The sequence below is a fragment of the Aythya marila genome, assembly GCF_965140915.1.
Source record: "Aythya marila genome assembly, chromosome: 12".
Lineage (NCBI taxonomy): Eukaryota > Metazoa > Chordata > Aves > Anseriformes > Anatidae > Aythya > Aythya marila.
This window is the reverse complement of record NC_139053.1, coordinates 3,972,762-3,989,875: the sequence shown is the minus strand read 5'-3', so window position 1 is coordinate 3,989,875 and position 17,114 is coordinate 3,972,762. Positions and strand designations below refer to the sequence as shown.

The 17,114-nt window shown below is 41.2% G+C and overlaps 1 protein-coding gene across 2 annotated transcripts; it reads right to left on the bottom strand.

Moving 5' to 3' along the window:
- Nucleotides 1-112: 112 nt before the first annotated feature.
- On the bottom strand, nt 113-4,976 carry CNEP1R1 (CTD nuclear envelope phosphatase 1 regulatory subunit 1). 2 transcript variants are annotated; one of them, XR_014318371.1, is made up of 7 exons: nt 4,882-4,976; nt 3,347-3,418; nt 2,254-2,327; nt 1,816-1,925; nt 1,644-1,698; nt 1,210-1,400; nt 113-498 (listed from the first exon to the last, which is right to left on the bottom strand). XR_014318371.1 is itself a non-coding variant. In XM_082770346.1 (6 exons), exons 1-6 carry the CDS (start codon nt 4,904-4,906, stop codon nt 1,359-1,361), a joined length of 378 nt encoding a protein of 125 aa, XP_082626472.1. In that variant the 5' UTR covers nt 4,907-4,976; the 3' UTR covers nt 113-1,358. The 2 variants fall into 2 exon arrangements, 1 of the variants encoding a protein (XP_082626472.1); XM_082770346.1 differs by having other exon boundaries at nt 113-1,400.
- Nucleotides 4,977-17,114: the final 12,138 nt, after the last annotated feature.

The window sequence follows — 17,114 nt, the reverse complement described above, 5'->3', positions numbered from 1 at the left end:
CCGGCGCCGGCGCAGCCCCACGTGTGCGGCACGGCGCAGCCGCGGCTCGGCACAGCCCGGCACGGCCCCGCCCGGCCCCGCCGCCCAGCGCCACCCCCAGGGCCCCGGAGCAGGAAGGAGGGCGCAGCTGTTTGTACAAAGGGTTTATTTCATCCACCTTTACCCACAAAACATACAGCAGGTACAAAGCACGGACGGGCAGAGGGACGAGAGGAAGGGGCAGGGATGATTTTTCATGTCACCGTTGACTCGGACAGGCTGCCTGTAAAAGTCCGGCCAGCTTGTAGTTACTGAAGGTGCGGCAGCTGTGCACTTGCAGTCAATTGAAAGAGTTCAAAACAATGAAAAAGGCACCTGAAACAGCTTCTACAACTCTTCACGGCCTAAGCTATTCAAAAAGTTACACTTCTCGCAGGTAACATCCACGCCTTGCTTTTAACACTCGGAATAACACCTCGTTATTTTATTGTGGCACGGTTTACGTTTTCTTCACCCAACCTGAAGCGACACATTTGGAATACTAGTTTCATTTTCGGACTATCACAGCATAAAACCCACCCAGAATGGTCTTGTGAATTAAGACACGGTACAGTTTTACAATCACTTGGATGGTGCAAGCATATTTAAGACAATTCTTAAAATGTTAAAATCTTAAAATAGCAGTGTTGTGACCAGGTCAATCAACGAGCTGCATGTGACCACAACGAAAGTGGCTGGTGCACTCTATATACACACACAACTTGACAAATGTGATCCTCAACATATTTGTAAAGTTCTTAAATAGTAAGAGCAGTTCTCTCCAGCACAGACGGACAGACTTTCTGCAAGCCTTTTAACCAGTCCCAAAAAGTGACCAGGAGATAAGGACAGCTGTAATGAGTAAGTGTGCTAATAAAACATCAGGAATGGTAAGTGTTCCTTTCAATACTGTTCATGAGAACAACAAAAAATCCATGTAGCATGTATTTTTTTTCCCTGAACATTGGCATTAGTCTGCTATTTACAACAGCTTACGAAGACGTAACACAAATGAGGTTTGATTTTCAAGTTCAACTTTATAACCAATTTACATACTTCTCCTGCATGTTCTGTTTTAGCTGAAGTAAAAAAGTGACATTAATACTGAAAAAGAGGTAATCAGAAGTAGCAAAAGCACTGATATGATAACAAAGAATTTGGATAAATATTCAAGAAAGTAATATTGCACACCTTCATTGTCAACTGTGTAAGACTCTCACTCCTAGGCAGTGACATCCAGTCCTGTTTGGGTGGTTTTGTTTTTTTACTGTCATACTACCTTAGAAAAAAGGTCATTTTTGGTTTCCATGGCAGTGGAAAAAACTGAAGGAAGACAGCCCTTATTGAACGTGAGGCCTAGGTTTCAAAATTAATTTTCCAGTCTGCAAGACAGAAAAAAAATAAAGTTTAGATCCTGAAAGCTGAGCCTAATAATTGCACTTCAATTTTACAGGCTACGTTTAAAAAGACACATGAAATACTAAGTGTTCTGTATTCTTTACACACACCCACACGATTGGATACGGCATACATAAGTGCTGTGCAGAAAAAAACACCTTGCATGCCTTTTTGAATTACTGGCATCTTAAAAAAAAGGGTTTAGGCAGTGAACCACCAACACTTACATCATCACAGGACATGTTATATTCTGCCAGAACGGTTCGACATCGGGCTGCTATACTGTGTGCAGTGTGTCAAGGAAAGCAGCTAACGCTTGCACACGGTAAATATTAGCATATGCTAATGCCCCCACTAATAACTAAAGCACTTAACTTGACAAACATGATCAAAGGATACATTGACGGTGCCACAACTCTTTTATGTATTCCAGCAAAGAACAAGCCTATTAGGGTAATACAGCTAATTGTGAAAAATGGGTGATTCCAAAGCGATGTGAAAAAGGACACCTAGGAAAGAAATCAGATTAGTCCTAGCATTTACTTTCTTAAACCATACAGAAAGCTATCTTGTTCAATCAATTCAGAAAACACTGCTCTTAGGCATTTCTACACATTTGTGAGCAATTCTTTAGATACAGACTCACGTAGTAGCATTTTGGCAGGCTCTGTCCTAGGACATATTCCACAACTAGCCCAGCCAGCTCAAAAGCTGAAAATGATCTCCCGGTGTCATGGGAGAAGCACCTTTAGCCTTTTGCCTTTCAAGGCACTACAGCACTTAGCTGCAGCACCAAGCTACGAAGCAGATTAGCTTCAGGACTAACACAATCTTTACCTTTTGTGTCTCTGGGTCTATTAACCAGTTCCAAGCACCAGTTGCTGTGCAGACCGATACCACTATCAGAATCGCTGATAAAAGAAAGAATGAGAGCCATGAGCAGTCTACGTCACCCCATCAAAAAGCATTTATTTTTCAACAGTGGCTCTTAAGCATATTTTTTTGTGTGTAAAAGTACTTTCATTCAGTCTTCCTACATTTTAAATTAATTATATGTACTAAAAAGTTTCTGTATTCTATACAGAATATATTTCTGTATTTTGTATTATGGAATAATATTTCTGTATTTCTGCATGGAAACTTCAGCAGAACCTTAGAACCAAAAAGCAGTTATGTTTCTACCACGGACTACTGACCCCAAAATTGGAAGCATATCAAGGGAACATTGCTTCCCTCATCCCCCTACTTCAAACTTTTCTGTTAGAACAGATGTGGACATATTCTGCCCTTAGTTCTTTCTGCTTCAAGCCTCACTGTTTTAATTTCTTCACCTTCTTTTTAATAGGGACTATCTAATGCAATCATGTTTGGTTCCGGTAACCAAAGTGACTAAGTAGGCAGTACAAGCCTGCAAAACAAACAAACAAACAAACAACAAATAAAGCAACAAAACGCAACCCAACAACAATCCAAAATAAAACAGGAGAAAAAAAACACACAACATATTCATGTCCCAACTCCTTCCAGAATAATTCAGCCTTGAGCACATTCTGTCTTGCCCTCTGGCTAGAATATTAGTTTTAAAAACATATCTGCCAGGACAACTGGCACTGTGAATATTGGATATAAACTCACCCCTTTAATTCATACAACATTCTTTTGATTTGTCAAATTTGCGTTCAGGCAACAGTGGAAATTGTCATTGGAGCCCACTACATGGTTTCTAAAGAACAATAACCAGGCAAACATTGAATTTTAACTGTAGGTTTACACATTACTGCCTTGTTGCAGAGTGTATGCATGCCACAGAACCCATAAAGGGACTTTAAGCACAGATTTTTGTTTGGGCAAGAACAAATCAGAGACACACTGGCAAATCTAAAATGCTTGTAAAATAGAATCTTATTCATCCCTTGAATATCAAACTTACTTCTCCAACGTCCTGTAGCTGGTTGCAAACATGCAATATATTCAGTAAGTCTTCTTTCAAAAGCTTTGAGATCTGAGGAGGATACACAGCAAGCATAATTAGATCTTCATCTATTCAGTCAAATTGTGATGTAAAAGATCAAAGGAATTGACTTTTTCCCTGTGCACATCACTTTCTTAGATAGAGAAAACAACGCATTGATCATTCAGATGAAATGAAAATGAAAAATGAAAAGTAAAGTCAGAGTAGCTTCACGCAACTCTAGCAAAAATGCATAATGATGAAGGCATACTAAATGCAAGAAACATTCCCACTTATTGGAAGTAAAATCAATGTAGTTAAGAAACCGGAGTATTTTAGACAGCTTTTAAGAATACCTGGAGTTGGATTTAGAGTACTTTAAACAGCCCCTCCACGCAAATAAGTAACATATTTTAGAGTATTAAGTATATCAGGAAGCCAGTAAGTTCTATTATCTATATATCAGTGAAAAAAGAAAAAGAGGTTGGCAATTTGCTACTTGTTCAAAGGGTTATTTGTAGCAGTGTGGCTTTGAGGACTTTATTTTGTAGGCACCTTTAATGCCACATGACAGAGAGAGATACAAATATACATATAATCCCCACAGCAAACACTAGCTCACTGATCTTACTTCAGTTCTTTTTTTTCTTTAAATAGATGTTTCTCCTTATCACCATCATTTTTCCCCGAGGTCGTTGTTAAAAGATGAGCAGCACGTCAAGTTTATACTTCTGATTTGTTTAAAAATCCTAGCCTGCCACCCAACACTTGCCTACAAAGAGTGGTTTCACCTGCACTCTGTTTTAGATTCAAGCTTCTGTAAAACAAGGTCAATATTTGACAACATTCCGGTCAAAAACAGAATTCTCCCTGGCGTTAAATCTTTCATAGCATGAACACACAGGCTTTCAGCTGAAACGTTTCAGTTAACGCCACTCTGAAAATCCTCTCCTCCAACTTAAAACTACCGCTAAGTTATTTAAAGTGCCACCACAAAGCGATTAGAGATCGCGATGAGAAGAAGCACACCGGCCGTGGCCATTACTAAGGCATTTTTTCAGGTTTTACGCTTCCTCCCGGGAGGTTTGGAGGTGCACTCACGGAGGCAGGGCTGCAGCACCCTGCCCCAACTGCTGCCAACAGCCCGGCACTCACGGCCCGGCCTCCGCCTCCCTCCTGGGGAAGCCCAGCCCAGGCCGGCAATTACAGCCCAGTAACAGCTCCCCGCAACGGGGCACCGACACGCTCCGGGTCCGCAGCACCCGGCGGCACGGGGCCGGCTCCGGGCACCTCGGCCGTGGTAACGCGGCCCTGGCGCCGCCCTCACCGCCCTTCTGACAGGGAGCCCCCGGCCGGGCGCCGAGGCAGCACGGGCAGGGGCTGCCCGGCCCGAACGCCCCCTGCCCGCGGCCCCGCGCCCCGCCGGGCCCCGAGAGCCCGACCCCAGCCGGGGGGGAGCCGGGAGGGAGCCGGGGCCCCCCGTGTTGCTGTGGCGGCGCCCCCCGGGCACTCACCCTCGGCCTGCTCCAGGGAGTTCATGGCAGCGGGCGGGCCCCTCACGGCCCCTCACGGCGCCGCGCCCCGCCGCCACCTCCACCGGCCGCCCGGTCCGGCCTCACCCCCCAACAATGCCGCGCCCTACTGGGCAGCCCCCCTCCCGCTCGCCACGCCCCCTTCAGTAAGCGCGGCTCCCATTCGCCCGAGCGGGCGCTAAGGGGCGGGGCTGAGGGCGGGGCTTGATCAGTCGGAGGAGGCTGCGGCGGGGTGAGGAGCTCCGCGCGGCGGCGGCGCCTCAGAGCGCACGGCCCCGGGATGCGGCCCCTCAGCGGTGCCGGCGGCCCAGCCCCGGGCCCTGTGGCGCTGCGTGGGGCCGCTGCCACAGCGGGCGGGTGCCCCAGAGCAGCGCCTGGCGGCGCCCTGTGCACGGTTCCCAGCCCTGAGCCCCAGGTCCCTGCCGCCTCCCGCTGCCCTGGCGCCTCCCGCTGCCCTGGCTGGGCGCTGGGGTAGCCGGGCCGCCAGCTCCCCCCGGTGACAGCGCCCCGCGTTACAGAGCGCTGTGCCCGCGGCCCCGGCTTTTAGGTGTCAGGCGCTGGAGGCCCGGCTCGGCTCGCTGCCCATGGTTTTTAACCAGCTGGCGCTGGGGGCTGGTCGTGGTGCCCTGCGGTGGCCCAGGCACGGCGCCACGCACCTCAGGCTCCCCTCCACGAGCACACGGAGCAGGCAGAGTTGGACCTGGCCCCAGGGAGCTCCCCCTGTGCTCTGCACCGTTTGTGTTCATTGAGCAGAGCCCGCTTGTCAGCACCCGACAGCTCCCACCTCAGCACAGGCAGATATTTCACTGGCATCTCAGCACAGTGCTTGTTTTGCTTAGGGAGGTAATCATCAAATGCCATCAGATTTGACCAAAGTAAGCTATAGTAAGCTCATAGTTTTCTTTATTTATTAACAAAACAGTTCTGTGTGTGTTAAGCTTTGCTCAGAAGCCTCACACTACTGAAATCCGCCCTAGGAGCAGTTCACTGGCAGCGCAGTTCCCACTTGCAGGCCGTGCAGCTGGGGTTTGGCAGGAAGGGGGACGTGTGGGGAGCCAGGCACGTGCCCACCCCATCAGGGAGGCTGCTGGGCTCACCTGGGGGCACGGGGCTCTGGGGCAGTGGGACTGGGCTGGCCGGGGAGCTGGCATCAGCAGCCACCGAGGTGCCACAGTGTAGGGGCTCTGGTGGTGCTTTGGGGGCAGGAGGCATTGGTGCAAGTCCTGCCGAGGCCAGGATTTAGTGTCCAGGCTGTTTTTTTTCAGCTGATTTGCACAGCTACAGGATTATGCTCCCTGTAGAAGATACCAAATCATTGGTCTTGCTTCTCTTCTTCCTGAATGCTGATGGCAATGGGTATTGAATGCAAGAGGGAAAAAAAAAGTGTGATGCTTGTGCATGCAAATGCTTCTCCACGGTACATTCTGTAGTGATAACTGATACTGTGCTACTCCCATCTGTTCTGCTCATAACAGCATTTGTAGGAATAGTCAGGGAGGTTGGACCGGCTGTAGGGCTGTTCTGAACTTACTGGGGGAATCTGAAATAAAGGACAAAAAAAAAGGACTGTGTTGGTTTTACTGTGCTAGGCAGCGAAACACCACACAATACAGTAATAATTGCACTGCAGAATTATTACTATTTATTACTAAAGAATGACTGCTGTTGAATTAATAGTCTTGGATCTTTTCACAGATTCCAAAGAAAAGTCAAAGCAGCAGTTTGTTCTGAGTGTAATGGCTCAAGGCTGCAGTCAGTTGGGGTGTAATTACTGACTGCTTGCTGTGGGCAGCTGCAGCACTGCATTTTACAGGGGGCAGAAGAGATCTGGCGTTTGTTTGTTGAAGAATACTTACGCATTTTGTGAGGTGGTTGTTTCAAGTAAGGTGTGTAACAAGTCCTTGAAGCACTGAAAGCAGTGCCCAAATCCTGGCACTACACAAGTTGTGATTTGTCTTTGTCCATGCAGATCTTTGTCTTCTAAGATCTCCACTGAAATATGGAACGGTTTCAGGAAGGAAGGCTGAGAGCTCTCCTTCTCCAGCGTGCTTTCTGGCTAGAGGACATGAGGCACTATAATCTTGCAGACACTTACATTCATCAGACACCAAAAAGTTTGATGCTACTCTGGATAATGGCGTGCTTGGAGAAATCCTTCACGATTTCTAGCATCCTGAAAGTATCAGAAAGTTCTAATTTGCACCAGGCTATTTATACTTCCGAAAGCTTGTTCATGTACAGATCTGCTGTTCTCTTTCATTTTGCTCCAGCTATTTACTTCGGAAGAGATACAGATATTTTACATCTGATTTTGTTCAAGCTTTCATGATTTGTGACACAAATGCTAAACCTATACTGGGGGAAACAGTTCCAAGAGCAATGAGATCCATGCCCCCTTGAGATAACTGAAGTCAATTGCAATTCCTTTATTTTTAATATTAAAACTTCTTGGGTGGTTCAAAATGCTTATATCACTCTGATTTTTCCAAGTAGCTTACTCTTCTGTACAATTCCACTGACTGGAGTCTAGCTAAGGTAAATGAGACCAAACAGTAATTGTTATACTACGAATACGGCTCGAATAAACTGTTTCTTAGGGTTGTGCATCTGTTAATAAGTCTTGATGTTTTTCTTGCTGACACCTGCAAAGCCTTAATATTAACTCCTTGAGCAAAGGGTTTAGTATACATTTGGATTGCTTCATAATGCAGAGGCACTTGGAAGAAATGTGCTTTGTCAGTCTAGAATAATATTTTAAGTATCTCTTTTTGAGGTGCAAGGGATGCATCTTTTTGAGTTTAGCATCTTTGGTATCTATTTCTGGTTCTCACAACTGTACTTCGAGCATAATGTGAGAGCATCTGTTAGCAGCATCTGCTATCAGAGATAATTAGGATGGGTCACTTGTTTCTTACTTTGCGTGCATTTCCAGCCTTCTCCTGCACATTTTCCTCTACACAGTCCCTTTTCCTGCTCATTTTTCTCTTAACAGTTCCTCCCTTTTGAGGCAACATGTGATTTCAGAAATACTATGTTAACACTTGGGGATGTTAAAATTCAGTCTTTTTGAATTTATTCATCCTGTATTTTTATAAGTCAGTTTATCGTAGTAACTACCTCCCAAGCTTGGTGATTATTACCCTAATTTACATTTAATGATAGGAGGATAGTGCTTTATATTCCTTCTGTAATTAGATTTTTGGAAGCTTAAACTCTTATCATGAATCTGTCTTTTTTTTTTTCTTTTTTTTTCCCTTCCTTCCATGTCATTTTCCATGAGAAGTGTTATTTTTTCCACAGAACTACTTTTTTTTTAAAGGAAATCCATATTCATTATTTCTTGTTTTGGCCAAAAAAAATCTGATCGGAATATTTTTTTTTCCCCAGTGGGCTTCTAGAAAACATTTTGAAGTTTTTCCTGGAAGAACAGCTTTATCAAGTAGCAGCACATCCAGTAGAAAAGAGAAGGCCCTTTGGACACGTAAGCAAAATCTACATGAATCACTCAATACATGTGTGTTATAAAAATGCGTGCGTCTTGATATAATAGAAGATTGATTTTTGTTATTATTATTCTTAGAATTGTTGTTTGAGACTTGTTCTGCCACATTGTGCACAAGATAAGTTTTGGTTTGAGATACTAAACAATGCTTGAATTTCAGTTGTCTATAAAGCTAATTGATCTTCCACTCTTTTTTCTGGAACAGAGGTGTGTAAGGTTTTTATGTACTTTTAGGTAATTAGGACAGTAGAGATAAAACTCCCTTTCTTATCCTCTATAGTGCTTCAGAAATCAGGCTTCTTACATCCAAGATAACTTTTAAGTTTATCATTCTTCTTAACACATATTATAGCTGTCTAAAAGCATGTTCTTGCTTTTGCGCAAGTTCTGTGCTCTCATTAGCACAGTGTTTAATTAAACTATGGTGGCTCTTTGTTGCTGTTTGTCTTCAATATTTAATCCCCAAAGGTTCTTGATTTTCAGCCCAGTCACAGACCCATGTGGATTCCATATCTCCTGGAGTAAATAATACGTAACAGAATTGCTGATATGAAAGAGTTTATGAAAAACATGGATCTTTAGTTATTAGGCATATAACATGAAGTTGGAAAAAACTCCCTCAGAAACTTCTTGTTTGCTTTTTTGTCATGTTTTTGTACCATAATAGAATGTCTGTTCAGTCCTGAATAGCATGTATTCAACTTTTCCAGTTCCTAGTCCTCCCTATTTAATTCACAAGTAGTATTTTTTCAGTCTCTTATTGCTCATGATCTCCCATGGTTTTGTATTTGGTTTTCAAAAAACAAACCAAAAAAATCCTACCTGACAGGGAAGTCTTGCATTTATCTGCTTTTTCCTTGTTTTAAGGAGTACTTTAGTTCTTCAAACGTTGTTCCACATATAATACCAAGTGGCAAAGTTGGGTTTTTATTGACTTTCAGCTTTGAAGGGTGTGTTTAGAATAAGGATAATGCATTTAACAACCTTAGATGCCAAGATACTGCACCATAACAACAATGGCTCATAGGAAAACCAAACCATTGTTAATGAAGTGGGGAATCTGGGATTGAAAGCAGAAGTAGATGCTTGCCTTTTGGGTGCAGAAGTTTCATGTTCTTGCTCTTGGAAGACCAGCCTGCTGTGAGGTGGTGAGGCTGTTGTTCCCATCTGCCTGATGGTTCCCTGTGGGTAGCTATGTCCTCATCTCCCTCCCCAGCTGGCAGCTGCCACTGGGCAGTGTAGCCCAAAGGTATTAAGAGCAGCTGTGGTGGGTGCAGAGCACCACAGGACAGGCAGCGGTGCAGTTTCAGCTATGTTCGTATTGCTGACAGCACCCTGAGCGCTGGCACCTGATCACTTGCTTGAGCTCGTCTGTGTGTAGTCTGCCTTGTGCTAGGCGCATGAGTAGGAAGTTTGTTAGCTTTTGAAATGCTGAGCCCTACACCCTGGGGGTTTGCTGGGGTATGCTGTATTGCTTACCATTTCCCAACTACATTTTGGGGAACTTTTTTATTCAGCTTGAGATCCTATTTGTAGCAGCTGCTTTGAGGGTTGTTTGCATTCAGCCATCTGCTTGTCCTGTACTCCTAATGTCTGAACTACTTTTGCAAAATGGATTCATTCTAAGCATAGGTTCTGTCTATTAAAAGCAAAAACAAACAAAATAACCAAATCCATACAAGTCTGTTTATTGTTCATGGTCTCTTGCGTTGCTCTTTCTCTTACCTGCTTCCAAAAGAGCATGTTCTGGAAGAATGTGATGGTTGCTCTGTAAAGTGAACTTCAATTGCTCTTCTCTATCAATTTGCAGTTATAAAAGAAGTGGGAGATAATCTCTTTTGAGGCTTTTGGTTGAACATCTTGTTTCATTAGGATATAATGTTCCTAGATGGAAATGGAAACTGGATAGATTCTTTGCCTTTAATTATTTGTGCTCAGTTAAGTTATCAAACCTTTTTTAAAAACAAACAAACAAACAACACCAACAAAACCCACCACCACCACCACATTTGCTTGTGTTAAGATATGCATTAGATCATCTCCACCATCTTCTGTATGTCACATGTCCTAGGACATGGGCTCTTTGGGAAGTCCAACAGTTAGTACAAACAGAGCACAGCATGTCCCAGCTCTGTTTTGGAGAATCCTCATAGCTACTGCAATGTAAACATGAAAAGACGAAAAAAGATACTTTTTTTTTTTTTTTTTCTACACAAGGCTGTGCTTGCGGACAACATCTCGTGGTACAGGCTGAAGTAAGCCCGTATGTACAATTTGGGGTCTTATGCAAGTTAAGAAAGCAGTTTTTCAGTTAGGTCAAGCATAGACACTAATTCGAAAAACATCCTTAATTTAGAGCACACAAATGATGTGCAAGTGCCACATCTTCTTTTGGGAAGCAAATAGAGGGAAACAGCAACAGTCACTTGAGATCCTTCAGGTTGCTGATGCTTAATGAAGGTGCTTTCTCTCATAAACTGCTCAGCACCTCTTTACTCAAGGGAAAATAAATGAAGCAAAAACTTTGGAAAGATACTGTGTAAGCAGAATTCTTGGCTTAAACGTCCCCTTGGGGTTGCGTTCTTTTGCAATGATTGATGTCAGTGTACTGTTCTTTAGACTTTTGTTAAACAACTTCAGGAGGAACAGACTGAACTACCTTACAGTGTATCATAAGACATTCAATAGTTTGGGGAAACACGACCTTTTCACTTCTCCTTAGAGTTTATTAATTAATAAACCTATATTAATTGTAGTACTCATCTGGGAGTATAAAATAAGGTGAAATAAGCAGGGAAGGAAAACGTTTTGTCCCTTGAAGCCTATCAAGTTCCAGGCTCTGCTCTTCAGAGGCTGAATTCCAGGGCACCGACTGTCTCTTACGGGTGCCTGGCTGCTGAGTTCTCATTAAGTTTGAGGGCAAAGCGTGACTGTTCTTCAGCTGGTCTTGATGGTGCTTTTGAGCTTTTGTAGTGATTTGAATTGCCAGCTTCTGTGGTGTACAAGCTTGATTCTAGATACCTAATCTTTTAAAATGCTTACATTATTCCATGTTATGATTTGTTTCCGGAGCAAACATGGCTTTTTTTTTTTTTTTTCCCTGTTCCTTTTTTAATAAGTGCATTCTCTATCTATTCTGGAATCATCCTGCAGTTGTTGAGGATTTTGTAATTGTAGTTGCCCGTTTCCTTAAATGTTTTTTTTTAATTTCCGTAAGTGGTCAGGGAAACTGAATCTCAACTTAAAATTCAAAATCCAGCTGTATGGATAACAGCATAATCAAACTACCTGGAAATTAATATTTTCTAACTTTTTGGGTTTCATAGCTTATGCTTAAATAAGTTTGAAGAAAAGTGCTCAAGATTCTCACCCCTTCTAACTCAGATAAGGCTGTGATTATGAGTAAATTTCATGTGATTAGTTTGATATTCACACGGTTTAGAAAAATGTTGGAATGGGATTAAATGGTGTGGTCCTTTAAGAGCATTTGTGGCTATAGGAAGGTAACAATGAGGCTTTTTTAATGAACTGCTAGGGAGTTACTTAAAAGAATATATGAGAGATGCACAGCTTGACAGGAATATTATTGTACCGAGTACAAAACTAACTTGCATTTGACCTGATTTTTAACAGGTTGGCCTTCCATTTGCAACTTGAACTCTAACCTGTGATGAAAAGTATTTTTCTTGTGACTTTACATCTTTACATGGGTTTTCTCGAATCAAGCTGTCATTCAAAATTTAACTTTAAAGGAAAGAATAGCCATAGGAAATTAAATACCTGTTCAATTTTTGACTATTACATTCTGTAACACTAAGGACAAATAACTATCAATTACCGCTCTTCATTGTCCAATCTACAGGATAGAAATATATAATGTAAAAAATTGGAATATAACGTAAAGCTGTATTTTGTCCATTCTTCATCTTGTCTGTTTACCAAAGCATTTTAGTTTACTTATGGTCTGAAGTACAATAATGGTTTTCAAAATAGGGTACTTAATTTTCAAGATCAAAAGGACCGTACTAAGATACGTACTCCCTCTAGCAGCTTAACAGGGTAGTCCACTGATGCCTGATGTGTGAAATGTATTGGAGCAGTCTCCCTCGCCAAAATATTTTCTCTTGAAGTGCAGTTAATGACTATTCCGCTTGTTTTAAATCTTCTAATTTTAACAGAGTCTTTGGATTCTGTAAGCCAGGAGAAGTGTTCCAGTGTTGAAAGTTATCCTCTAAAGAAAGGGTAAAGCATTTAAAATCCTGAGTTAAAACACTGTGCCAGACTTATGTGCCTTTTACCCTTTGAGGAAGGCACAAAATAGATTTCTAAAACATCATTTTATTAGCCTGGTCCTGTAACGAAAGCATCCTGTAACGAAAGGATGCTTTGTTTCCTCATACTCCTCCCAGAGTACTTATGTTAAAGGTATCCAGAGGAGATAACTGGAGATGCTAGGAGTAGAAGAACACACAGAATAGTGGAGAAAGAAGCGACTAGGTGGTTATGCAAAATCAAAATTGGAGTTACTGTGAGTTTGTGTGAGTTGCAGGGACCAGGTTCTGTAATTGGTGCCGTTATCACGTCTTATCTTCAGCAGGACGAACTGGGCAAATGGTTTCTTTTCTTAGTCTCTTTCTGCCTCCCCCTGGAGTAAGATTTGAGTCCCAGCATCATACTGGAACCAAGATGGGGAAAGAATGGGACAAAAATAATCCTCTGTAGGTTGGAATAGATGAATAGATGAATGGTTGGTTCCCAAGAGTTTAATTCTCAGAACTCTGCAACCAACTTTAACCATGTTTCTTGTGCCTTCTTGCATGTCTGTAACAAATTCCCTCAGGGAAAAAAGGGAAAGAGGAGGGGAACAAAACCCACACTTCAAAGAACTATTTTTTATCATATTTTTGTCAGTATTGAATGGCAAAATAGTGATGTTCTAATATGGTTTTGCAGTCTGCTGTTGCTTAATTGATTTTTCACTTGGTTGCAGATGATGACTGCAGCAGGGATGATTGTAAAGAGAAGCTATACCTGCAGTTTTACCAACAGATGCAGCAAGAATATGATGGAGAGAGACCTGACTGTGTCATTGTTGCCATCAGCAAGGAGCAAAAGTAGTTTCTATTACAATCTTTCAGCTAATTCTGTTACAGAAACGATAGCTACATAGGTAAGTGTTACCCAATTTAGAAAGGTGTAATCTTGCAAATATGTAGATAATACTTGAAGAGCATGCTTATTTGATGTTTCTGAATGTCCTAAATATTTCAAGTTGGTAATAAAATTTCTTATGCCTCTCATGGGCTTTTGAGTATTACAACAATGAGGAACATGTATAGGTTCTTAGAACAAACAAACAAAAACCAAACACATTCAGTGATTTATTGGATTAAAATCAGACTTAGAACAACAACAACAAAATATTAAGAATTAAAGGCCACCTTGAAGCATTTTTTTATTATTTAAGATTTTCTTCAGGCGAATATGCTAGAGGCATAGATGATCAGGTACAATAATGTGGTCTCGTGGTGGAAGTAATACACAAGTAAGGTTTCACACAAGCATTCCAAGAAGTTAAAAATGATGCATTTATATTTTTGAAAAGTCAAAAATATCCCTTTCATTTGTAATCATTCTTCAAGGTTCTATCAAAACTAAGTTTAGCTTGGTTTAGAGATGTCGCTTAAGGTAGTCCCCATTCGGAACTGCACTTTATATTTCTTTCAACCCATTAAAATTTTAAACACTGATTCACTACACTTACTAACAAAATTTGACCTAGTTAAAATGAGACAGCTTTGAAATAGTTCACTGAATTAATTTCTAATAATTCATAATACATGGAGTGATTAAACATCTGTCCTCGTTTCCTTCTTCCTAAATGGCATGACATGCGTGCAACATGATATAGTCAGTATGTCAGATACAGTAAGTAATGGTAGGAAGTTGCATAGAAATTAATTGAAATTTCTTTCTTGCATTGATTCTATGTAAATTAATCAAAATAATTTTTTTTGTCTGTTTTAGAACTCTATTGTAGATTTAAATTTTACATCATTTTTAGAATCAAGATCACAGTAGTAAAAACGCATTTTCTCTTGAATGGAAAGTAACTGCCCTGTTGTACAGTTAGGGAAAAATATTCTGAGTTTAAGAAAAATCTGTGATAATACTATTTCTATTTCAAGTTTAGGCATTTGTGAAAGTCTGTATGGAATTGGAAATCTATCTTAAATTTAACTTTAGATCATGAGTGGCCAGTAATGTTTTGACAGTGAGAAGGAGAAAATACAACTTTTCATATGTATTTCCAATGAAGTTCATATACTTGTGCAGCTACGGGCGGGTTATGTCAGTGCTGAACTGGAGGTTTAAAAAAATCTCACTCAGTTTTATTACACACAGACTTAACAGCTATATTTTTCTATCTTTTTGCAAATGTGTGAAGTAGATGAAAACATAAGCTTGATAAAGCCAGCATGCTCTCTTCTCTGCAGTAAATCATAATATGCCTGTGGAAAATGCACTGGCTATCGTAGTTAAAGCACTTGGGAATATATTCGCTGAGCGTGAGCAACAGGAGTATACCAAGATCTCACATAAGGCAGCTGATCTGGTGGATGACTATCTAGCACAGGAGCTGTGTGAGAGTTAGCGTGCCTCTGGGCATTAGATGTTTTTCTGTTAAATGAGGAAAGATACCTGAATCTTTCTTGGAGAGTTGAGCTCAGTAAGTGACTATGCGAAGACCAGGAAAGGTATGATTGAAAGTACTCACTTTTTTTTCCCTGAAATACCACTTCAAGCTTCTTTTAAATCTGATATAAAGAAAGCCTGAGTACATTCCATGTCAGTAATCTGTAAATAAAGGAGAGCAGTAAAGTTCAAAAGCGTATGTATAAAATGCCAGTGTGTATATTCGTGGGCATGTACATCCTGAAGTAGGATGTATATGTTTCTTCACATATCTGGAAACACTATAAGGACATACACAGACACTCTAGCTGGCAATTACTCTTTCACAGGGCATGGTTACAAGTATTTGATCATCTGCTACTGCTGTTGTGTTTAACACTGCGTGCACATAAATGCCTTTAAGCTGGTGATGTCCAGCAGTCTGTTAAGCAACTCTTGATTTAAGAGTTCGATAATTTAATGGTGCATATATTTTATTGACAGAAGTTTAAAATCCAGCAGAACATCTCTAAAAGATAAAAATGAACCCAGCTACATCACCCATAAATTAGAGACTTAAAATATCTGTGCTAATTTTATTTTAGGAGCTATTCTATGGAAACATCTTCGATCCCCTTGTGACAAGGGAATAGTGAGATTCTTACAAGTTTCTACTTGCGCTGTTAATGTATTATGAAGAATTTCTTTCCTCTTCATTTAAACTAGACCGTGTTGAACAAACTGATCCTTCAGCTGAAGTTGATGACACAATCATCAACTTAAACAAACTCCCATCTTTTCCACTGCCAAGCAGGAAAGCTCTCTTAGGCCAGTCACCCTTTCCTCAGGTTAAACCTGCACTACTGGGCAATAGGCCGTTAGGGGGTGGTCTTCCAACACCATTTCAAAGTATTTTGTTCTGTTTTCACATCTGACTTTGTTGCTTGCCACAGTATGTTTGCTCGTAAAAGTAGAACAATACATGGTAGATACTATGTGAATTACATCAAGTAGGTAGGTGGGACTTGAAAAAATCTGAACTTGCAAATATTTAGCAGTGATCAAATAACAGTTGAAAGACTGGAACTCAGCAATGGTATTTTCAGAGCAAACTTTATGTGAAAGGATAGGAGAGTAGGGGAGTATACTATTCTTTATCTAAAAATGAATTCGTTCCAACATTATAAAAGCATAGGAATATAAAGCTTATCTTTTATGTCCTTAGTCTGAAATCGGATTCAACTACTGTCCTTGCATCTGTTTGAAGTTGGTACGGGTTGAGGTGAACACCTGGCTATTTTAGAAAGGCTTTTTTTCTTCCCCCGTTGTGAACTTTCCTGTTCCACAAAGCTTTCTTTTTTAGTTACCAAGTTGGTTGCAATTCTTTTGAGTTATTGAAGCTCATTGAAAACCAAAAGGGTGGCAGAAACAGTGAGGGCGGTTCAGGTTTTAAGCATGAATATTCCTAGATGCGTAGGATTAGGGTATGGTGCTTCGTCAATTAAATACCGCTTTCATGATTGAAACAAATAGGCAAATTGATTTTAAAAAAGTGTGAAATCTGCTTAATTGGACTATTTTCTTTTATCAAATGGTAGTGTAGAAGGAAGCTGCACGTACACTCTTGACAGCTGTTGTTGTTAGTGCTGAGTCTGGTTCCTTGGCATGAACACTAGGCACAAACTGAACTGAGATTCGTGACCTACATTATGGTCATGGATTAAAAGCTTGCTTAGAACAAGCCTTAGATGTCATCTAAAATGTTTGTCATGAACCATCAGTCAGAAATAGAATCTGGCTTTAACTTTCTGTGACAATTGTATTTAATTTGTCAGTTTGTGTTTTAACTCATGTGTGCAAGGTTAACATTAGTATTGGGGAAAGATTTGCTTTGTAGTAGCTCATGCTAAGTTTAGTAACACGGGAGGCCAGTGAGCTCTGCGTTGTTAAATACATCCAGGAAGGCTTTGTTGCAGCTCAGTGGTTGTACATCTTTTAAAGTAGGACACTATGAATGAAAACAGCTATGGCATTCGTC

What these genes read in the sequence shown, in the direction of transcription:
- CNEP1R1 (XM_082770346.1), bottom strand. Translation starts at nt 4,906, where the DNA reads ATGAACTCCCTGGAGCAGGCCGAGG. An exon ending in CTCCCTGGAGCAGGCCGAGG is followed by an intron (nt 3,419 to 4,881) that starts GTGAGTGCCCGG and finishes TATCCTCCTCAG; the next exon opens with ATCTCAAAGCTTTTGAAAGA. An exon ending in AGCTACAGGACGTTGGAGAA is followed by an intron (nt 2,328 to 3,346) that starts GTAAGTTTGATA and finishes TTCTTTTATCAG; the next exon opens with CGATTCTGATAGTGGTATCG.